The sequence below is a fragment of the Eublepharis macularius genome, chromosome 1 (assembly GCF_028583425.1).
Source record: "Eublepharis macularius isolate TG4126 chromosome 1, MPM_Emac_v1.0, whole genome shotgun sequence".
In the NCBI taxonomy this organism is placed as follows: domain Eukaryota; kingdom Metazoa; phylum Chordata; class Lepidosauria; order Squamata; family Eublepharidae; genus Eublepharis; species Eublepharis macularius.
This window is the reverse complement of record NC_072790.1, coordinates 79,373,516-79,397,368: the sequence shown is the minus strand read 5'-3', so window position 1 is coordinate 79,397,368 and position 23,853 is coordinate 79,373,516. Positions and strand designations below refer to the sequence as shown.

Below are 23,853 nucleotides of genomic sequence, written 5' to 3'. Positions count from 1 at the left end.
TAATCTTAGCTGAATACAGCACTGAATATCAAATTTAAATAACAATTTATCAGCTAATTTTGAAACCACTAGCAGAGAGAAAAGCCAGGTAAAAATAAATGGAAGCTTTAATATGACAGAATAGTAATATAGTGAAAGTAGAATTTCAAAAATATCCAATTTACTAAAAGAAAGACTTTGGCTTCTCAAGTCTTGATGTGCTAGGTCTCCTTCTGCTTAAAATGGGTCAGCCACCTGTTGTGATAAATGCTCTTTATTTACTTATTTATTTAATTGAAATATGTATATACTTTCCTTTCTACTAGCATCTCAGGAGGACTCAAGACAGGTAATAACAATGTAAAAACAGTTTATCAAACAAAAAGTTTAAAAGTCTAAAATCATTGTATGCCACTCAGCCACCTATGGGGATCCCCCCGCCCCCTCCACAGTTTCAGGCTGCCCTCAGAGCTCTCCAGAATACCTCTGTTTTGCAGCCTCTCTAGAAAGTCAGGAGCCCCCCCCCCCACCTCTTCATGGACCATTTTCCAGAGGCACAAGGTAGCTGTTGAAGAGCCCAGAATTGTGCTGAATGTATGGGGATGGGGGTAGTCACAGTAGGCTCTGCTGGAAAGAACAAAGCTGCTAATGAGAATATGTGGGGAGATGGCAATCTTTCAAGTATGTGAACCCCAGGTCATGAACGGCTTTAACAGTGTGCACCAGAACCTTGACCTGGAGACTCATTGGCAACCAGTGAAGGGACTTCAGAACAGAATAACATGGTTCCACTGGCTACCTTCAGATAACAAATAGACTGCTGCATTTTGTACCAGCTGCAGTTTCTAGATTGTTAAGGGCAGCCTCATGTAGACCGTGTTACAGTAATCTGTTCCCAAAGTTACTGAAATTTGGATCAGTGTGACAAGATCAGGCACCTGCAAATAAGGAACCACCTTCCTTACCAGATGTAGCTGGAAAAAAGCGTTTTCAACAGGAGGCCAGGATCCAGTAAGGTTCCCAACATCTTAACACAGTCTTTCAGTGACACCTGTGCACCTTTGATGGTAGGATGCAAAATCCAGGTTAAAGCTGTGGCCCTTCCAACCAGTATCACTTGCATCTAATCTGGATGCAGCTTCATCTTGTTCCCTGACAGCCACTTGACCATCTTGTTCAGACACTGGCCAAGGCAGAAATAGCAGCTGCTGTTGGCTGCTTATTTGAAGTAATATATAGCTGGATGTCAGCATGGCCTGTCAGACAGCAGTCTACTTGTTTGCATGATTAATTAACACGGCTTGGCTGAGATTTAAGCTCTTTTAATTGTTTGCACCATCTTGTGCTGTTTTCAGTTTGAACTAGGAGTCTTGTAAGTCTTTAACTTGGTACCAAGATTCTTGTTTATCAACAAATATTCAACATATTTTCAATTGGAAAATATGAGTTACTAGGTCGACACAATGTCATTTCTCTGCAGGACAACATATTATTAAAATAAATTGTGTTGGTTCAAGCATTTAGGATCAGGGCTCTAGGTTTCTATTCTGTTTCACTCCTAGAGGCTGATCTAATAAAACAACTCACAATAAAATGATTCATGATCCCAGTGAATATTGCAGCATAATAATAAAAGAGAAATGTAATTCTTTACTACTGTATTTTTTAAAAAGTAGAAAGTTTGGTTTAAAATCGGCATTAAAAGAGCTTAGAATATGTTGACAATCTTACCGTGTTTATGATACTTTTCCTCTAGGCTATTGTGGTGACTGATGGAGAACGTATTCTTGGCCTTGGGGACCTTGGTTGTTATGGAATGGGCATCCCAGTGGGTAAACTAGCACTTTACACAGCATGCGGAGGAATGAAGCCCCAGGAGTGTCTGCCAGTTATGCTTGATGTGGGAACTGACAATGAGGTAAATGCTGTGCCATGCTGTTACGATCATTTGATATATTTAAAGGGAGAAACATACAAAAAGCTGCAATATTATTTGCCTGTTGAACTAAAATGTTTAACATTGTCTCCAAGAAAAAAATGTAGTGTTATGATGGTAGTTCCAATAGATCAGTTTTAGTAACTCTTTGTCTTGCAGGAAAGTTGCATCTCTTCCTGTTAATACTGTGGTGGTACACAGGGCTTTTTTTCTGGGAAAAGAGGTGGTGGAACTCAGTAGGTTGCCCTCATCAAAAATGGTCACATGACTGGTGGCCCCGCCCCCTGATCTCCAGACAGAGGGGAGTTTAGATTGCCCTCTGCACCACTTAGTGGTCCACCGCGTTCCAGCTGAAAAAAAACCCTGGTGGTATAAGTACAGAGAGAAAGCCAAATGTGTGAAGCACAGCTGAACATAAAGAATGCTCCTTTGATACAATTGTTAGGGTACAACAAGACCTCTGATGGGCTTTTGTTGTATTTTGTAAAGGTTAAAAAGCAGCCACAAGATGTTTTGGTCACTTTCTTCCCATCCTATTTTACTAATAGAAACCAGCCTTTTCTACTTATCTGAGCAGCTATGAACCATGGTATGGGAAAAAAGACAAGTATTGCACCTTTTCCCTACTAGGGTGAATAGCTGCATCCTTGTGTGTGTTTGATTCTATTGGGAAAAATACATGAGGGAAAAAGTAGCCACCACAGGCTGAGGTCCCAATCTAGAGGGAAGAACAATAGAAACATGTCGCAGAGTATATTCCATATGTTTGTGTTTTTTCTTAGCAGAGCACAGGAGTGGGCTCCTATAATGACAATACATTTTATGATCATTACTTGTATTATCAATGTAAGCCTGATATTGTATTAGGAAAGATTCTGTATTATTATTGCTTAAGAATTTACAGCTTCATTAAAGGGGCTCCAACATTAAAGTCTGTATAAAATAAAACTATTTTAAAAATAATATATTTCATAAAATAAATATGAAACATCTTGGCTGATTAATAGTAGGAATTCCTGAGCACATGACAGTTCCCCTCTCAACTATGAAGTGAGGAATGGTGTACATTACTGCAGTACAAACCTTGTGGAAATGATTTGTATAAGGTTATTTGAATATACTGAGCTGCACAGGGAGAATTTATTGAAATAGGAATTGATGAAAGAATTTTGGATGGTTTAAAACCACGTAGTGATAAAAAGAATGCAAGAGCATCAAATACTTTTGTAAGCAGATCTGCCCATTTACTGGCATTGTTCCAGAAAATTAGAAGCAGTGCACAATTATATACAGTGTGGGGTATCAGCCAGCAAAACAGAGACAACCCTGGAATTCATTGTGAAAGAGAGAGAACCGGTCAGTAGGGTATGTTTGCCTGCTATAAGCTGAAGCAGACGCTGTCAGAAGAGGGTAAATCTATTAAGGCTAGTTGGGAATTTCCTGGTGGAAACTATTTTAATCAACAGACAGGGTTGCATTGAATCTGGTATGCTATGATCTTTTTATATGGTCAGATGGGACTATATAGAAGACCATGATGGGAGCTGTTTTAGTTTTTGGACAAAGGACTGCAAGCTCTTTAAAGGTGCATTCACACAGCCCTATCATGGGGGTCAGATTATATTTTAGTAGTTCTTCCCAGACCATTCACAATTTGGCACGCTTTCTCTGCCATTATTCTCTTAGAACAAAATTCCCACAGAGGAGGTTCTTTCCAGGAATGGATATGCTATAATACTTTTACTTTGTTTCTACCCCCATCTTGGTGTGGAGCGGTTGAAAAAGGAGTGTCATTTTGACTTTTTTTGCTTTGTGCAAAAATATTTAAGACAATCACTGTTTCAATCCTGCATTTTGGCTTCTGTCTTAAGGCACAAAAAAGAGCTCCCAAAAGCAAGTCAGTCCACTTAGTTGTTGTAGCCCCAAACCAAGAAGCAAGTGTGTATCTCTTTCCTTCCTTATGATGATTGGGAGTAGAAAAGTAAGCACAAGGAACTGCAGGGCTTTTGAAAGCTCTAATCTTCTCCTCCCTCACACTTTCTTGTAAGAAAGATTAAAAATGGAGGTAGGTACCAGTAAAACAGTGTTTAACAGCCTTCAGCTATTATGTTACAATCTGTTTTTCACCTTTTTGACCCCTCATTCCATAGAAAACGAGTTGTTGAAGTTTAAACAGATACTGAAGCATGGAATATTTGTTTCTATGACATTTCATGCTGATAGCACAGTCTCAAGGAAGAAGCGATATTGCAGTGTATGTTGCATCTTTCTTGGTCCCTTTTAAGTAGAATGATGTCTTGACCATATAACCAGCTTTCATTCAAATATCTTGCTCTTTAAGCATTGCCTTATATTTTACCCCTCACCCTTTTGAGAATGAGTGTGGGGGTCAAACTGGTATTCAGATATGAAACATAAAATTGTGCAATGAATATGCGTACTGAACTTGATATCTTAGTGGTCAGTGGAGTTATGGTATTGCAAAAATTTTTTATCATTAAATAAATTGTATAATAGTATTTCCTGTCAAAATAGCCACATAACCTGAAAGAGAGAAAGGTTCTTTATAAACAATTCTTTCCATCTGTTGTATAATTAGATGTTATAATTAGAGATGGGCATGAACAGAAAAAAATCCGAACATGATGTTCGTTGTTCATTGCCATCCATGAACAGGGACTCACGAACAACCACGAACATGGCCCTTTTCACGAACATGTTCGTGGTTGGCTGTTCATGAGGGCCAGCAGACTCTCCCCCAGCCATCATCCAAGTCAAGATCCCTACCGCACCACTCCCAGAAACCTAACCTGAGCAGGCATCAGGAAAGGTACCAATAATAAATAATAGCTTGGCCCAGAGCCTGGCAGCAGCCCTGGAACTTGAAGGGGTAGATCCCCTATCCTACCACACACAAAGAAAATTCAAGCTCCAATGCACTCTCTCTATCAAAATGCCAACAGCAACTCTCTCCCTCTCCACTGTCTGCAAAGTCAGAGCTGGGAGCCCCCCTCCCCCCTGGTCTTTGCTCCCTTGTTGTAACAAATGTGGAGCTCCACACTTGAAAGGAAGACCTGCCTGTCAAGCTAAATTGGGCTTAGATTGGGGTTTCCAGGGCAACAGTAGGAGTTCAGACAAAGTTCAGACAATCCCTGCCTAAATTGCCAAGGGAATTGATTGCAGGTTCCAGACTGTCTGGCTTGACGAACAGCAGGATGAACAGCAATGAACGAGGCTTGCAACGACCACCTGTTCGTTTAGAATGGGGCCTCAAGAACAGCTTGTTTGCGAACAGCAGATTGGGCTGTTCGTGGCTTTTTTTTGTTCCTATTGCTGTTCGTGCCCGTCTCTAGTTATAATATATCAACTCATTTAACATCTATACTCTTTTGTAAAGCAGTAAGTCTGAGCATACTTATTTTTTTTTACTATATTAACCCAGCGCTGTATCCTAGGAAATGTGTCCTGTTCCCAGTATCCAAAGATCATTCTGGTTACTGTGATTAAATTCAACATATTGACCTGAAATCTTTTGGACACATAATTTAACAGGGTCCCCAATCTGAATGGAACCTTGTAATCTGTGTGCTGCTTTAACAAGTGTACTATTATTCCAGAATTTGCCACCACATGTGTAAAATGTCTACATGGGGATAGTTACAATACGACAATATCCCCATGGAGGTATTTTAATCAAACTCCATGGTGTAAGATACCAGAAGTAAACTATCTTATTTTCTTTAAATTAATGATAGACTGAGAAATAAGATCCATGAATGTGTATCAATATATCTTATTCTCAATGTGGCCAAATCTGTGGATACCTAAATCTGGGGATGGGAACCATGAACAGAAAAGACAGATTTTCTGTAGACCTGAAAAACTCCCCAGGTTTGCAGAAAAATCTGAAAGAAAAAACATGGGAGTTGGAGGACAGCAGGAAAAGGGGAGAGGCTATAAGCTGCCAAGGAAGGGAAAGAGGAAACAGTGGGGAAGAGGAAATGAGAATGCCCCTGCAAACCCTTGTGTGTTCCATGCTTGCGAATACATTTTTAAAAAAACAAATGCCCTCAGTGGCCATTGCTAGGCAACCATAGAGTATTGCCAGCCTTCAAGCTTTGATTCTGTCAAAGGCTAGGGGAGGGTTAAAGAGCTCTTTCCAGGGCAGTTTTGGCCTTTGAGGGCTGATTTCATGGAGCCAGGCCCTCCAGCAACCACCATGCTGCCCAACAATTTGCATGACTTGCCGAGGCCCAGCTGCTTGCTACCATTCAACAGCAGCCACCTCTTGACGGCCAGTGTGGTGTAGTGGGTAACATTTCAGACTAAGATCGCTATTCTGCAGTGAAAGCTCACTGAGTGACCTTGAGCCAGTTGCACATACTCAACCTAACTTTCCTCACTGGATTGTTGTGAGGATAAAATGGAGGAGAGGAGAATGGTGTAAGCTGCTTTAGGTACCAATTGTGGGAAAAGGCAGACTATAAATGAAATAATAATTACTGATAAAGATGGGGGGGTGCAAATAAAAGGTAGTTTTTTGGTGAGTGTGAAGGAGAGAAAGTGAAGAAATGTGGATTGCCGGGTGAAGGAGGGAAAGAGGAAAGGGAAGGGGATACTGTAGGAAATGAGGTGCCTCCCTACAAGTAGAGTTGCCAATTCTGTTGGGAAATTCCTGGAGATTTGGGAGTACATCCAGGGAAGGGACCTCAGCAGGGTATAATGCCATACAGTTTACCCTCCAAAGCAGCTGTTTTCTCCAGGATGACTGATCTCTGTAATCTGGAGATCAGTTTTAATTCTATGAATTCTCCAGGCCCCACCTTGAGACTGGCAACCCTACCTGCAATGCCTTGTAGGTTCCCATCTGCACAACTGGGCCATCATTTTCCTGGGTAGAGGCTGCCAGGGGAGAGAAACAGGGAAAGGAGATAGATAAAGATAGGTTGTCTGGTGGGTGAAAAGGAGAGCAGGAAAAACAAAGAAGCTATGGGTTGTCCGGGAAGGGAAAGAGGAAATAGTGAAGGAGAGGAAATGCTGCTGCAAGTCCTTGCATATTCCATGCCCCCCCTCTCTCTGTGTATTCTCCCATTGGTCCAGGAGTGGGTCAGTCAGACTCGTGGGAAGTAGCTCCTCCTCTGGTGCAGGGTCGGATTGGCTTTGCAATTCCAGGTAGGAGGGGCTCTTCCCTGGACCTCCAGTTTTTTCCGGCCCTGCTCTTGCAGGGTTGTGTTTTGGCTTGCTCGTATAGAGCACAGCAATTTCAAAAAAAAAAAAAGAGAAGAAGAAGAAGAAGACGACGACGACGATGGAGGGGACGGAGGGGCAAGGGAAAAGGGAAGGGAATCTCCCTCCTAACTTGCGCTCTCCCCCCCCCCCCCGATCGAGCCGCAGGGAGCGGCTAGAAAATGGCGCCAAAAGTGGTGCGCGAAAAAAAGCCGCGGGCGCACGGACGCTGCAGGAGGCCGGGGAAACTGCAAACGGCCGCGGCGACGGTGTTGGCCAGCGCGTCCAGCAGCGTTTTTTTGCTGGCTCGGCCCGGAAAGCAACCTTGGGTCTCCAGGTGCACGGGCGGCGGCGCTGACAGAGGCACTCCCAGGACTTCGGGTTCTCCCCTAGGCGGGAAGATTTTGGCGGGAATGGCCACCAAGGCAGGGCAGAGCGAAGAGGGGACAGCAGAGGGACCCTTAAGCAGCTTGGAGTCTCCTAGCTCACCCTTTTCCCCTCAATCAGAGCAAGGTCCCAGTGGAATGAACCAGGAGAGCAATATGGATCTGAAAGACCAGGAGACGAAAGCAAGTATGCTAACCTGGATGAGGGGTGAAATGAGAAAGGAACTCAGAGCAGTAGTGCAGGAGTTCAGGGCTCAGCACGTCTCAGAGTCATCTAAAGGGAGCCAGAGGCACCTTTCCCACAAGGGCAAGAGACATGCGAAGCCCGCTTCCCTTCACAGGTCCATGAGGAGGAGGAAGGAGAAGGAATGGACAGAGGAATCATCCAGCCAGTCTGGAGACATTGATTCAGGCTCTGAAGCATCGGGTCTAGAAACAAACTCCGAAGAAGAACTATCAGAGGAAGAGGAAGACCCTATGACCTCTACACAGCTCAGGCTGTTCCCACAGGATCTATACTCTAGATTATTGCCAAAGGTCCTGAGGACGCTGGAAATCACCCAGAAGGAAGTGGGGAAAGAGGATACAGACCAATCCTACCCACAGGGCAGTGAAAAGGTTCTCCCCAAAGTAGGACAGCCGCAGACGGGGGTGCCATTGCCAGCTATGTTTCACAGCATCCTTAAGGCAGAATGGGATAACCCAGCTAAACCAAAGGCCTTACAGTCAGTGTTCAATAAATTCTATAGACTGGGACCAGATGCAACAAGAAAGATCAAGTTACCTGCAGTGGACGACCCGATCTCCAGCCTGGCCACCACATCAGTACTACCTATGGATGCAGAGGGCATGCCTAAAGATCCATCCGATAAAAAGATTGAGCAGGCACTACGCAGGAACTTCGAGGCGTCTGCAGCATCATTGAGAGCCTCCGCCACGGGTTCACTGTTTGCCAGAGCAGCGTTCACTTGGGCGTCAGAACTAGCGGATGCAGGCAAGGAGATACCACGGAAATTCAGGAATGTGGTCAAGAAATTAGCCCTGTCCACGGCCTTCATGGCAGATTCCTCAATGGACTCTTTCCAGATGACCTCGAGGGCCATGGGCTTCAACGTGACAGCAAGACACAACACGTGGCTCAGGAACTGGGACGTGGACCCACCGGCACGCAACAAAGTGGCGGCGATACCCTTCTCAGGGACAAAGTTGTTTGGAGAGGCACTGGATAAATTTCTAGTGGAAGACACTGAGAAGAAAAAGGTCCTGCCCTCCAAGAAACGCGATTTCAAGGGCAAGAGCAAGCAGGCTTTTCGAGACCCCAAGCGTTCCTTTCGATCCAGTGGTGACAGAACATTCAAAGGCCGGTGGCAAACAAAACCAAGGAGTGACAACAAACACTTCGGTTTCAGAAGACAGAGCCAACAGTCAAAGGGCCAGAAGAAAGGAAATCAGGCATGACTATCTGGAGGGGAAAGAGTCCATCCCAATTGGGGGAAGATTGCAACACTTTGCAGTTCAATGGACAAGATCAATATCAGACAAGTGGGTACTGGAAACAGTATCCAAGGGATACACTTTGGAGTTCGAAAGACAACCGCCCTCGAGACTACTTACGTTGCCGAGACATCAAATGGAATCGAAACATCTCAAGATTCTCGGAGCCATTCGACATCTAGTAGAGATAAGAGCAATAGAGCCAGTCCCGAAACACCTATGGAATCGGGGTGTCTATTTGGTATTCTTTATCGTACCAAAGAAAAACGGAGAGGTAAGAGCTATACTGGACTTACGATGGCTCAACCGGTACATAAAGTGCCGCAAGTTCAAGATGGAAACCCTGAAGACAACAGTAGGAGCTATCCGGAAGGAGGACTTCCTGACCTCGATTGATCTTTCAGAGGCATACCTTCACATGCCGATACGACAGTCTCACCGCAAATACCTCAGATTCGCATACAATGGAGACCATTACCAATACAGGGCGCTACCGTTCGGGTTGAAGTCTTCGCCGAGGGTGTTCACCAAGGTGTTGGTGACATTGGTAGCAGTGCTCCGGGTCCAAGGGATTGCCCTGTCTCCATACCTGGACGACCTGCTGATAAAGGCTCCCTCATTACCTGCGGGAAGGACAGCGACACAGGAAACGACCCGGTGCCTTCAGGAGCATGGGTTTGTGATCAACTGGAAGAAAAGTTGCATCATCCCTACACAAAGAATCAATCACCTGGGAGTGTTCATAGATACAACAAGGGACAGAGCCTTCTTGTCCGAAGAGAGACAACAAAAGATTTCCACGATGATAAAGGCGATACAAAGCAGAAAGAAAGTGGAAGTTATGTTTCTAGCGAAACTGCTCGGCATGATGGTGTCATGCCAGGACATTGTGAGCTGGTCTCGCTTCCACACTCGCCCGCTCCAAACCTTTCTACGTCCTTTCCAGAAAGTCATAACTCACAAACAAAGGAAGTGGGTGACGATAACAGAGTCCCTCAGGGTGGAGCTGAATTGGTGGACGGAGCCTGCCAGGTTCAGCGACGGCGTGCCGCTCAGAGAACCAAAGAGATCCATCGTGACTACAGATGCGAGTCTGTCGGGATGGGGCGCTTATATGACAGGCAGGATGTGCCAGGGTACCTGGACAAAGGAAGAAAGGAACCAAAGCATAAACTTGTTAGAGCTGAGAGCCATCAAGTACGGACTATGGGAGTTGCAGGAGGATCTGCTACATCAACATGTGCTGATAAGAACGGACAACATGACGGAAAAGGCCTACATAAACAGGCAAGGAGGGACCAGGTCTCCAAGATTGAGCAGAGAGACAGAGGAGATTTTCCAATGGGTGGAGTCGCATCTCCTGTCCATAAAGGCAGTGCACCTAGCGGGGAAACAGAACATAGTGGCAGACTGGCTGAGCCGAAATTCAGTGGACCAAGCAGAGTGGAGACTGCACGATCAAGTATTCAGACAGATATGCTGGAGATGGGGGACGCCGGAAGTGGATCTATTCGTGACGGCATCAAACAGGCAGGTCACAAAGTTCTTCGCCAGGTGGGAGGAAAAGGCAGCCATCGGAACCGATGCCTTAAGCGAGGACTGGCCTCGTGCCCTGCTTTATGCTTTTCCACCGGTCAGCATTCTCAGCAGAGTGGTACAGAAGATCATGGAACAAGAGGCGGAGGTGATCTTGGTGGCCCCTTACTGGCCACGGAGACCGTGGTTTCAAGAGGTCATGAGACTATCGACGACAGACCCATGGGAACTGCCCCACAGGTCGGACCTGCTGAAACAAGGAGATATACTACACCCAGACCCGACGTCATTAAGACTGACAGCTTGGCGGTTGAGTTCGACCAACTGAAGAGGTGTGGCTACGCCGAGGAGGTGATAAAGACCATGTTGGCCTCCAGGAAGGACTCAACTAACAAGAGCTATGACAGGACTTGGCAGGTGTTCTCCAGTTGGTGCATGGAACGGAAACGTACTGCTCTGACTGTGTCCATCAAGGACATTTTGCTTTTCTTACAAGAGGGGTTGGATAAGGGACTAAGCACTAGTACCCTAAAGAGACAACTGGCAGCCATCTCAGCTGTGAGGGGATCTAGGAAAGGGGGCTCCCTCAATAAACACCCTCACATAAGACGTTTTATACGGGGAACTATGCTCTTAAATCCTCCACAAGTACATAGGTTCCCTACCTGGAATCTGAATGTAGTGCTTTCTGCACTTACGAAGGAACCGTTTGAGCCCATGGCGCTCTGTCCCCTTAGAGAGCTCACTCTAAAGACCATTTTTCTAGTGGGACTAACGTCCGCTAGAAGGGTATCGGAGATACGGGCACTGTCTGTGAATAGGGAACTTTGTATTTTCCATGCTGACAGGGTAGTCCTGAGGCCCGATCCAACCTTTATTCCAAAGGTGAACTCCGAGTTTCACAGGGGTGAGGACATAGTGTTGCCTTCTTTTTGTCCTAATCCTACTCATAGCAAGGAGAGGGAGTGGCATAAATTGGATGTTCGGAGGGCCCTGAGCTATTACATTGACAGAACTAAGACTAGCCGTAAGGTGGAGAAATTGTTCGTCTCCTTTAGGAAGAGTTCTTTAGGGGAACAAGTGTCGACTGCAACCCTGAGTAGATGGATTCGGGACTGTATTGTTCTGGCCTATAGGACAAGTAAGAGGTCCCCTCCTGAGGGGATTACTGCCCATTCAGTAAGGGGAGCTGCTGCGTCAGCGGCATATAGGGCTTTTCCAACACTGGAAAAGATATGCAAGGCGGCTACCTAGAAATCGGTGCACACTTTCGCCAAACACTACAAGGTAGATCAGCTGGCCTCCGCAGAAGCGGCCTTTGGGAGGAGAGTGCTACAGCACGTCCTGGAGGCCTAGAGTAGGAAATTACCCACCCGGTAGTTCACTGCTGGACATATGTCCCACGAGTCTGACTGACCCACTCCTGGACCAATGGGAGAATGGAAGATTTGTGTTCACTCACCGTGAAGCTTCCTTTCTCCGTGGTCCAGGAGTGGGTCAGTCAATACCCACCCAGTAGTTGTTAGATTGGGAGGGGGTATCCTAACGGATGTAGTTGGATAGCTTGGTTAGGAAGTTTTTGTCAAGTTTATACATGTTATCAGTATGCTATGAACAGGTTACAAGATGGAAGGTGGCTTCTGTGGTGTACTGCATGGAGATAATGGGCTTGGAAAAGAACTGGAGGTCCAGAGAAGAGCCCCTCCTACCTGGAATTGCAAAGCCAATCCGACCCTGCACCAGAGGAGGAGCTACTTCCCACGAGTCTGACTGACCCACTCCTGGACCACGGAGAAAGGAAGCTTCACGGTGAGTGAACACAAATCTTCCATTTCCAAACCTTGCTTAATATGTCATAGCCTCAGCAATACAAACAAATAAGCTTAAAAATATAGTGCCAAGTATATCCAGAGGCCTCACTTTGCTTTGTTGACACTTAGGCCTTGTGTCTTTCAGCTAATAGGCTGTTGTGAGGACCATAGTCAACTATGTCAGTTGAAGAAGCTTAGACTAGAGGTATTTATATTGAAGAGATCTGCATGAATGAATGGCATTAAGTTATTTTATCTGCTTTACATTTGGGCTAGGTTAAGGACTGGTTAGGTAGAAACATGTACCTTTCTGTTCTTTAGAAAAAACAGCTATAGGAATAGGGAATTTGGAGCAGAGAAGTGGCAGGGAAGAAAGGAGATGCTTAATATTTTCTCAGTTTGTCATCCCTTAAATTTGTTTCCTCCTTCCTAGTTCAAGATGCACATTTGCCTGTGATTGAACTCTGGAAAGGGGAATATAGTGTGGTGATACGGAGCAGCAAACCATCAAGTAATGACTGAGTTAACTATCCCATTCTTCTCTCAGTTCCAAATCTCGCCTCCCCATTGCACTTTTGCTTTTTCTAAAAAAAGCATTGGTGTTTTGAGATAGTACTGTTTGGTCCCTTTTCTTCAGCAGTCTGTGGAGTTGATAAATCTACTTGGTGAACTGTCATTTCTAGGTGCCTGTTATTTTCTTTAAAAGTTGTGCTTAACATATTACTTGAGGTGATTCTCACATCTTTTTGGAGATGTTAATTAGATACATATTTTGTGCCACATTGGCCCACATTGGTATTGCACACTGAACTGAGCTCGTAAAACCAAGAGAGAATCTTTCCAGAAAAATAGTTTTGAAAAGATATAAAGTTACAAAGAGTGTGATCCAAGTGTGAGACGGTACTGAGTGCTATAACACATGGACACATCAGTCCACATATCAGCTGCAACATGTTTTATTACACATTTGTGCAGCAGGGAAATCTAGACTCGAAATGATTTCCTGCTGTGTTTTGAATTTGTAAAAAGTGTTTGTTTTCCTCTTGGCACACAGTTTCTTCCATTGTATTTATTTGTTATTTGTACAAGTTGATATTTATTAAGTCTCTACAGGTGCTTATCCCATGCTATGAAGTGAGACAAATGAAATTTATATTAATACACATTCCTTAGGCCTAGGCTTTTCTGTTGTGGTATTGGCACCCAAATACTTGTGATCTGATAGCCATACACAACGGTGAAAAAATAACATTTTGAAACAAAAGGTGGTGCACCTATGGATGGATGCACTGTTCTCTAAGCATTTATTTCTGTGTGCCATAAGTCTTCAGATAGGCCTGTTAATTAGTTCAAACCCAACACCTTAGCTTGACTAAGTTATTGGATGCCACTGCCTGACAAATGGCAGAAGACTGCAATCGTATGAAGTGTCACTGGACTATTTCCATACCCAAATGCTATAAATTTCTGAGGGTGGGGAGTAGGAACCCATTCAAAATGAAGAACCAGACACAGACAACTTCTGTTTTTTCTGCATTCACCAGTGTACCACTTTAGTGATCTTCTGCAAATTTCATTGTTAGTCATTGCTGCTTCTTTCTTTTTTTTAAATAAAAGTCGAATGCTGCACCCTCCATACAACTACCAAAACACATAAAAAGGGGAAAAAAATTATCTGGTAATTCTGATTAACCCACAGAGTTCAATATGCAACAAATACTTTTCAGTTCATATAAATATATTTCTTTTATTTATTTATTTAAATATTTATGTCCTGCCTTTCCTTTTGGCTCAAAACAGCTAGCAAGTCATAAATAAAACATTTCAAATTAAATCCAATCCAATCAATTATCAGTTTACCAGTTCTTTCTCTCTTCTAGTGAAACCCGCATGCATTGGTTTCACTATAAAGAATGCATTGTATGTTGCTTTAATTAATTAATTATGTCATTTATAGTCCTCCTTTCTAACTGAGACTCAAGGCTGATTACATAGTGCGAGATTAGTACAATCAGTATCAAGGACATTTCAATAAACAATGCCATAGGGTAAATAAATTTACAAAGACAAAACATTAGTCAGAATCCAATACAGAATTGAAGAAATGCTGAAACAGAGCTTAAGTAATTCTGACATTAGACGACATATAACTACTCAGTAGGTAGTTATATCTGTTAAAGTGACAGATAAGACATAAGGCAACATAGTGGTGAAGTCTATGATCCCTAACTCATTAGTGAAGCATCTGAGACCCCCTCCTTACCACCCCCTCCCTACAATAAGCCCTCCTATCTGAGTAGAAATCCCTTTCGAATAATTCAATTTTGCATTGTTTGCGGAATGCCAGGAGAGTGGGGGCTCTCCTGACATCCTCAGACAGGCCGTTCCACTGGGCAGGGACCACCACAGAGAATGCATGCATACGGGCAGGTGTTGATTTTGCTTGTGTGCAGGTTGGCACCTGCAGGAGATCATGCTCAGATGAGTGAAGCTGCCATGGAGGAACATAAGGAGAGAGGTGGTCCTGTAGGTATGCTGGACCAAGGCCACGAAGAACTTTGTATGTGATAGCCAATACCTTGAATGGAGCATGGTAACTGATAGGTAGACAATAGAGTGACTGCAGAATTCATGCTCCTGCTCGCTCCTGATAACAGCCAAGCTGTGGGTTATAGCCTGCATTTCTTGCTGAGACTCAAAGGAGATTATAGAATTTAAAAAATGCAGTCACACATTGTAAGGCATCCAATGAATAATGCAATAGAGTTAGGATTGCAAAATTGGAAGACAATGCAAATAATGTGGATTACAGAATAGAAGAAAGAAACCCAATGCAATTATACATCATAAAACATTCAGTGCAACAGGACAAATCAGAAAACAATGCAAAAAACAAGCCTCTCAAGGCAAAGCATTCTATAAACAATGAAGACAGTGCAGTTATAAAGGCAGTAAAGCAAGTTGATACCTAGAATAATCATGGCAGTACAATCCTGTTACATTATAAAGGTGCCTTCCTGGGCTAACTATGGGATCATATTCTCCCTCAGGAAATCTTCCTCTTTATATGATACAGCAAATTAAGAAAGCCTAAGGGCTGCTGTGGGTTTGAGCAAAGTAAGCTTCCTCATGAAGCCTGGCCAGTTGGAGGGGAAAGGGGAATATTTATAGTGAGAGATCCCTCAGCATCAGCCTTCTTTTGCCCTAGAGATGCTCGCCCTTCAAAAAGAGCAGTAAAGGATTAGATGTTTGCTTTGGGACTGAGCTGGGTTAGTCTCCAATTGTCTCTGAGGAAGAGCTTTTTTTTGCCTGCTTTGCATTGTTCATGGGGGGCTGGATGCTTATATTGGGCTGATCCCAAGAGATTGATTAGGCTCTAGCTAAAGGTTATGGCAGGATTAGCACTGGTTATGCACTGGAGGTATGTCCCTGAACTATCTGAGAATAGGTAGCGGTACCTAGACCAGTCACTCATGACTGACTGGACTCAGAAAGCTGAGGAAGGAACTTCCTTGGTCTTGAGCATCATCCTTTGACCCGTTATATTGATTGATGGGGGGCGGGGGTAGTGTGATGGGCAGCATATGTTGGCATGGCTTCTGTTCAGGCAAGGAAAAGTGAAAACTATCCATTCTGCCAGGCTGAGATTTATTTATTTATTTATTTATTTATTTATTTGATTTTTTATCCCTCCCACCCCGCAAATGGGCTCAGCGTGGGGTACAATAAAATGCTCAATGAGCATTTAAAATATCTATACATATATAAATAGATTTTAAAATGCAGAATACATCAATACCTAAAACAGAATATTACATGGTGGCCCCCTCCAGTTTCCCCAATCCGAATATAAACAAACCAAGAGGGGTCATAGTTTGATAGAATTCTGGTGACAGCGCTTATAGGGGGTAGATGACTTTGTTCCTCCGCCTGGCAGGAGACCGGTAGGGAGACTCCTAAGCAATCAGAAAGTCAAAGAATGGCCTCAACCATATGCCTGGTGGAACAACTCCTGTCTTACAGGCTCGCCAATATGACATAAGGTCTTGATGGACCTCCAACAGAGAGTTCCACCAGGTTGAGGCCAGGACTGAAAAAGCCAGTCAAGGCCAGCCTCCCTGGACCAGGGACCACCAACAAGTTCTTATTTGCCGATCTTAATGTTCTCTGGGGTACATATGGAGAGAGACGGACCCGCAGGTATGCTGGTCCCAGTCCAATTAGGGCTTTAAAGGTTAAAACCAAAACCTTGAACTTAATCCAGAACTCCATGGCGAGCCTTCTTGCAGCAGCTGCACTGGCTCGCCATGGAGATCCGGATTAAGTTCGGAACATATGTGCCCTGTATGCTGTGCCCATCCCAAGTGACACCCTCTGTCCCTGATTGTGGAGAAAAGAGGCAAGCCACTGCAAGGCAGTCCCTCAGATCCCCACCTCGGCGAGGTGGTGGGTCAACAGTTCATAGTCGACTGTGTCAAACACTGCTGAATGGTCCAACAAAATCAGCAGCGCCAACCCGCCTCGATCCAGATGTCTGCAAAACTCATCCGTCAGGGTGACCAGTACTGTCTCCATCATGTGTCCTGGGTTGAAGCCTGACTGGAATGGGTCCAGGATGGAAGAATCCTTCAGGACGACCTGCAGCTGTTCTGCCACCGCCCGCTCAATCACCTTCCCCAGAAACGGGAAGTTCGAGACTGGTCGGTAATTGAACAGATTGGAGGGGTCCAAAGATGGGTTTTTTCAGGAGAGGCCTCACTACCCTAGCGCAGGAGCACTCCTGGTGCCTGTACAATGATGTCACTCTTGGAAGTGATATCATAGCACTGTGCTGGGAATGTGCATACTTTGCGTGCACACAAGAAAATTCAGATGAGTACTGGGTCCCTGTTCCTCCTTTCCTCCGCTAGGAGAGTAAGGGGACCTGGCAACCTTAGTTATACTAGTTATGGTAGTTTAAAAAACTATTATTGTGGAAGTTTCCTGAAACACAACAGTGTATTACATTAAGGCTCATACAGATGTATTTGCCCATAGGAACCAGTGCTATGTTTTTCTATTGTGGGATAAACTGTGCTTCACCATGTATTTGCACTACCTGGGTCCAAATCCAGAGCTGATTTCACCTCTTCCCTCCATGTTTCTGGCAGACTTTCAGCTGCTAATTAAAATCTTTTTCAATCACCTTGCTTGCTCATTTTGTTAAATATCTGTTTTGTATCTTTCTCAAGAAGTGGATCTTTTTATAAAGCTTGAAAGATTGTTTGAGGACGATGGACTCACCACTCAGGCTGTATACACCTGCACATACCCTTATTGCCCCAACATAGGATTCAACAAAAACTAGGTTTTATTAAAAAATAGCACAACTATTTAGCTTTCCCACCCTTTAGTGCAGGTTCCTTAAAAGGTATCACAATGGGGTTGCCAATTTAGGCATTCCCCAATGAACTATAGTGATTAGAGTTTCGGAGTAGGATCTGGGACATCTGGGTTTGAATCACTACTACTGCTGAAGCTCACTGGATGACTTTCATCCAGTCACACACTCTCAGCCTAAGCTATCTCTCAGGGCTGTGGTGAAGATAATGTGGAGGCAAGGATAATGATGTAAGCTGTTTTGGGTCACCACTGCGGACAAAGGTCATATTTAAATGAAGTAAATTAGTAAATATAGATGAGGGGGGGCAGATAAAATGTTGGGTTTGAAGGAGAGAAAGACATACTGAAGGGTGAGCATATAGAGGCTGCCAGGAGAAGGGAAATAGGAAATAATGTGGGGAATGGGATACAGGAAAAAGTGAAGCACCCCCTGCCAGTGCTTGCAGGTTTTCTACCATCCAACTGGGCCTAGCTCAGCCAGCACAAAACAACTTGGCCATGGGGCATAGGCTGTCAGCTGAGGAGGGGAGAGAGAAAGATCAGGGCAGACAAAGGTGGGTGAGAAGGAGAGAAGGAACAAGGAAAAGGGGGAAAGGCTATGGGGGTAGGGAAGGGAAAGAGGACATGGTGGGGAAGGGGAAAATGAGGTCCCCCCCCGCATGTTTTTGCAAGTCCCCCACTTGTTGCTTCATATTTATAAAATGACAGAACAGGGACAGAAATTTGTAGAAATTTCCAGATTTTCCTCTTGTATTTTCTGTATTATGACAACATTATTTGTTGTGGCAAAGTGGACCTTTGGCTGATTTTCTTATACTGATAATTTGGTAACAGGAAATTTTCAGTAAAAGATCATTAACAAATTCTTGTGTTTGTTAATCTCTTAGTGTTAAAATGGCATTTGCAGGGGGGAAGCGCATGCCGACTTTCTAACTGTACTGTACTAAATGGTTATTTCTGTCTTTTAGCTCAAGGGGTATCAGGAATTTAGAAGTTTAGTGATAAATCTAGATTAAACAATTTAAGAATATATCTATTCCATGTTAACTCTAGCATAACAGCCAGTCTTTTTATTAGCAAAACTGTAGCACTGAAAACTGTCTTTGACCAAGTTCTGGTTTGCTTTTTTTTAAAAAAAGCATCAAAGTCGACTCTATGAATTCATAGCTTTCAGCTACTTAACTACTGTAAGTTAGAGTGTGCTGTTGCTAAAGCATATGAAAAGGAATCAAACAGAAAAGGGTAAATAACTGAAACTGCAGATCTCTGGATGAGAGAATCAAATAGTAGCTGAACTTGCCAATGAAAGCAACTTTAACCTAAAGCAATTTATGTTTTCAGTGGATAGAATTTACATAGGCCTTTGTTGATTACTGGGCACAGAACTCCTTTTTTAAAATGTGAGAATGATAGAGAGACCCCCTTCTCCCTCCACACAAAGACATACTATGGAGACTTCTCTGCAGTTGAGGGCATCCATGTGATTGGCTGCTTACTGATGTTACAGCCCCTGCATGGGGCCACACTATCTATTTCTGGTGGTGTCAGATCTGAAGCTGCCTAAATGTTTAGAAACAATGACAGCTTGGAGAAGGGCAAGGCAAGGAGAGAGAGGGTCAGTTAGCCTGATAGGAGTCTTAGGTGGTGTACGTGTGGGAGAGAGAGTAGTAAAGCACTACCTAGGCAAAAGGTCCCAGGTTCAGGCCCTGGCATCTCTAGTTTAAGTGATCTCAAATGCAATAATTGAGAAGGATCTTTCTCTGTCTAAGGCCTTGGAGAACTTCTGCCAGTCAAAGTAGATAGTACTAAGTTCAGTGTAATGATCTGACTTAGCTTCATGTTTATTTCACGTCCAGGTCACTTTTCCCCATACGAAGGGTGTTATGTGTGCATTGAAGTAAGTATAGTGGGGACCAGTAGGGCCAGGCAACAGTGTCTCAGTTCAGGCTTCTTCGTTGTCATTTTTCTGTGAAGTCCCACACTAGGGACTGTGCCTGTGCAGGCCAGCCATAGAGAGGTTTTTCTAGCTTTCAGGAGCATCTTACAGGAGGTGCTCAATCTCTACAGAAGTTTTTCCTACCAAAATGCAGGTTGTGAGGCAGAGAGCCCCCCACTTCCTTCAGTTCTTCTTTTGCTACCAACAAGAGAGGTTCCTCCTTGCTTCTTCTCCGATTCTTCTTGGTTCCTGGATCCTTTTTTTTTTTTTGCTTCATTATGTCTCAAAAGTAATTCTTCAAGAAGTGTTTGTAATGCAAAACAAAAATGCCTCACAGTGACAAACACAATCTTTGTCTGCTTTGTCTTGGCGAGGCTTACAATGTGTTGGGGTGTAGGCACTGCCAAAGATTCATGCCAAAATCCAGGAATGACAGAGCTTCACGGCTTCAAGCAGCACTATGGGAAAAAGTACACTCTGGCTCAGACAAACCGGCCATGAAATCATCTGCCATGAACTAGCCACCAGCCCACACTGAACCATCGTCTTCAGTTCTGAGGGCCAGATCTTTGGATCTGACTAAGCACTAACCAATAGTGACAGCTCTTTCGTAAGATTCCTGCTCAACTACTAGTGACTCTCTACTCGGTCATACACCTGAGCGCTGAAAGCAACATTCCCCAGATCTGACCAATCCACCTGCCAAGAAGGCGAAAAGTAGGCCTAAGCAGCAGCTGCCACACAGGGTAAGTGTGACTGCTCCCTGACCTTGCCTCCATCCATAATTGTAGAGGAGGGAGTCATCGACCCACCTCAGATTCCCTCACCACATCGCACTCCCTTTCTACATGAGGATGATGAGGACCCATTCAAGGACTTTCAGCCCCAAGTTTAGCTGTGGATCTGGCATCGGTTCTGATGACCTCTCAGGTCCTTTCCCAATACCCGAGCCTACAATAGTTGGCTCCTGCTTCTTTGCCTCCACAGACTGTGTCCACACCACCAGCCTCACAGTTGTTTCTGTCCTTGGCCCATGGTTCCAATGCTGGCACCTGCCAATAACTGGCAAGATTTTCTGAACTGGCTACAATCTGCTCCCGCATTCCTTCAGTTCCAGGGTATCCAGTTGGTCCCATTCCAACAGTGCCAGCTCTGCCTCCGGTTCCAACCTCCTTGGTTCCGACTACTACCATCCCCGGAGTTCCACTGGCTCCGCACCATCAGTTCAGATCTCATTCACCTACCTTTTTGGAGAGGAGGAGGAGAACATTGTCATATGTTCCAATGTCACTTCAGAATTGGCATCTGACCTGTCTCTGGAGGAGATTGTGGGTAACGCTGCATCATCTTCCCCAAATGAGGACTATCACCTATTCTTGGAGCAGACTGTGCTCATAGACAGGGCACTCAAATTGGACATTTTGGCATTCACTCCTAAACCAAAGAGTAAGGTACTACAGGCCTTATATTCAAACTTTGCACGTTGCAGATTGCTCAGCCAGATCTATGGTGTCTGCCATTTTTATGAGGCTTCATGCCTGGTTATGTTTGACAGCACTCCCTCAGGACAAAAAGAATAGAGGTGAGAACTTTTCTTTTGAGGGCACTTTACTGTTTTCTGAAAAAAACAACAGACAACTCGTTGACCCAAATGAAAAAGAACCACCAGACTGCAAAGTCTCTGGATGTTATTGCCCCTCCCAACCACAACCGACCAGATCTAGATGCCAGGGTTCTCAAGGTTATCATCATTGTCCCGGAAGATATCCCTACAAGCAGATTTATACTCAGAGGTCCTACCCATCAGCTCAGCACCATACAACTAAGTGTCAAGGCCCAGAACAAAAATAACCCAACCACTTTCTCCAAAGCCCACTCCTCAAGGACACAAATTGTTGTTCTGACTAACTGGAGTTGAGTCGGATTCTTCTATGTTCTTTTGGGACAGATTGTGTCCCTTTGCTCCAATATGGGACTCTATCACTGAGGACTGAATCCTTTTTTTGTGTGTGATAATGCAGTAAAGGCTTTGTCATACAGCAGTTATGGGGAATGGGGATTGCAGGTTGATTGAAGCTTATTGCTCTGCCCCACCTCTACTCAGAGGAAACCACAGTCACTATGGTCACCCTGTAGGGCATGCCACAGCGACAGCCTTCACTGCTAGTGGAGGACCCCCCCCCCAACAAAGAGCCATCCAACACAGCTGGCAGACATGTGAGACAGGTGCCCGGGAGCCCTCTGGCAGAGCTGGCTCCTGATACCTTGAGGCAGGCTGAGGGGGAAGGAGGCACCTGAGGATGAAGTCAGCTAGGAATACTGGCTGTCAACCTGGTCAACTGGAGAGGTGAGAATGGGGTGTGTGCACACCCAGATATGCAGGGGCATAGTAATGGAAAGGAGGAGCCCTCTGAGTGATGCTTGTTAACTGAGCATTCTAGATAATCAGTTGCTGCCTGACAAAGTTTTTACTCTAGATAGATAATTTTATGTCCATACCAGAAGTCTCTTTTGTGACTTGTTTGTGGCAATCCCTGAAGCATCTGGCTGGCTGCTGTTGGAAACAAGTTACTGGACTAGATAGATTTTTTTCTGTGATCCAGCATCTTAGGATCCAATATCTTAAACTCTATCAAAAAACAATTCAATTTACTTCTGTGAACAAGAATAACAGCTAACATTGTGTAATAATGTATTTTGGGGGATGGATACAGTTTAAGTTTATTATAGAACAAAGTAAAATCATTAAATCTGAATTTAATGTATCCTGAATTTTCTAAGCTAGCTGTTCCTGTACATGAGTAACAAAAATATTTCTATAAAGGCCAGGACTAGTGTGGTAGTTTTTAAATGCTATATTTTGTTTCAAAACCACACTTCCTGTTTAATTTTGCCAAATGTGTTTCATCCTGAATCTAACTTTTGGTAACTCAATTTTCCCACATGTTTCTTGATCTGCTTTTCAAATCTCTTCTTTCCTTTGCTGCTGCTTCTTTTAACTTACGCATGGAAGATATGCATTTCCATTCTTTCTATGTGTTCCTTGAATTTACGTGCATATTTAAAAAGATGTTATCATTTTCAACTGGTGAACCTTTTGCTGTGTTGTAGAAAGAGATAAAACATGGTTTGGTGCAGTAGCTAGAGGATTGTTAGGAAGTGAGAAACTCAGTTTCAGTTTCAGTGAGACATAAACCGTTCAGTTCACGTTCAGTTTCTCAGTGAGATGTAAACTGTGGTCTTTCACTCTAGGGTTGTTCTTTGAGGAGAATAAATAGTACTAGTTATTAATAAATCACATCAGGCTGTTTTGATTTTCATTGATCAAAGCTTTCCTTACATACAAATGTGTTTTGTGATATCACTGTCCATTTTCTAGAAACAAAAATGCTCAGCTAAACCACATAAAGTTCTTTTTTAAATCATGGGAAAATGAAAACAAAAAAGTGAGACATGAAATGAAAAATAATTTAAGAGTTTTAAAATCTCTTTGAAGGTGATTAATTAGAGCCTAGGAAGTTTTGTGTGTGTATGCCTAGATGGTTTATCGAACCTTTAACCTGAGTAGCAAATTCTTATCAAGAATCTGGTCAGATGGGCAAGTAGGGCAGTCTTGGTGTATCTATATGGAGTACTCAGTGAGCTGGTGACATCATCAGCATGTGCTGGTATCCTGGCAACATGCACAGATTGATCTTGATGGCCTCTCTGACAAGCCTGCCCTCAATGAGCCATCAAACAATGGTGGGAAAGGCCCAAACTGCTGGGGGAGGGTGGAGTATAAGTCTGAGTGAAGTATGTGTGCATGGGAGCACCTAGTGCTGCTGTACAGGATTGTTTGGTTACAAAATTTATTCTCTACCTTTTTGCCCTTGTCAGGGCCACCAAAGTGATTAATAGATAAAAAATAATAATACATCTTACCTAAAAAAGCAAATGAAAAAACAGAGGTTGTGCATAGCTAGTATTGGACCTCTTCACAGTCCCCTGTGGATGACCACAAAAAATAACCCTAATGGATAAAAATCAAGATGGGTAGCCATGTTAGTCTGTCTATAGCAGTAGAAAAGAGCAAGAATCTAGTAGCATTTAAGTTCATACCCTACCACAAATTTTGTTAGTCTTATAGGTGCTGCTGGACTCTTGCTCTTTTCTACTGCTGCAGAC

At 43.9% G+C, this 23,853-nt stretch overlaps 1 protein-coding gene across 1 annotated transcript in view; it reads left to right on the top strand.

Moving 5' to 3' along the window:
• The window catches only part of ME1 (malic enzyme 1), a 201,460-nt gene that overhangs the window by 83,676 nt on the left and 93,931 nt on the right, over positions 1–23,853 (top strand). Inside the window, exon 5 of the mRNA XM_054999642.1 lies at positions 1,736–1,897. Coding sequence (XP_054855617.1) covers positions 1,736–1,897 — 162 coding nt within the window. The remainder of the gene's footprint in view (positions 1–1,735; positions 1,898–23,853) is intronic.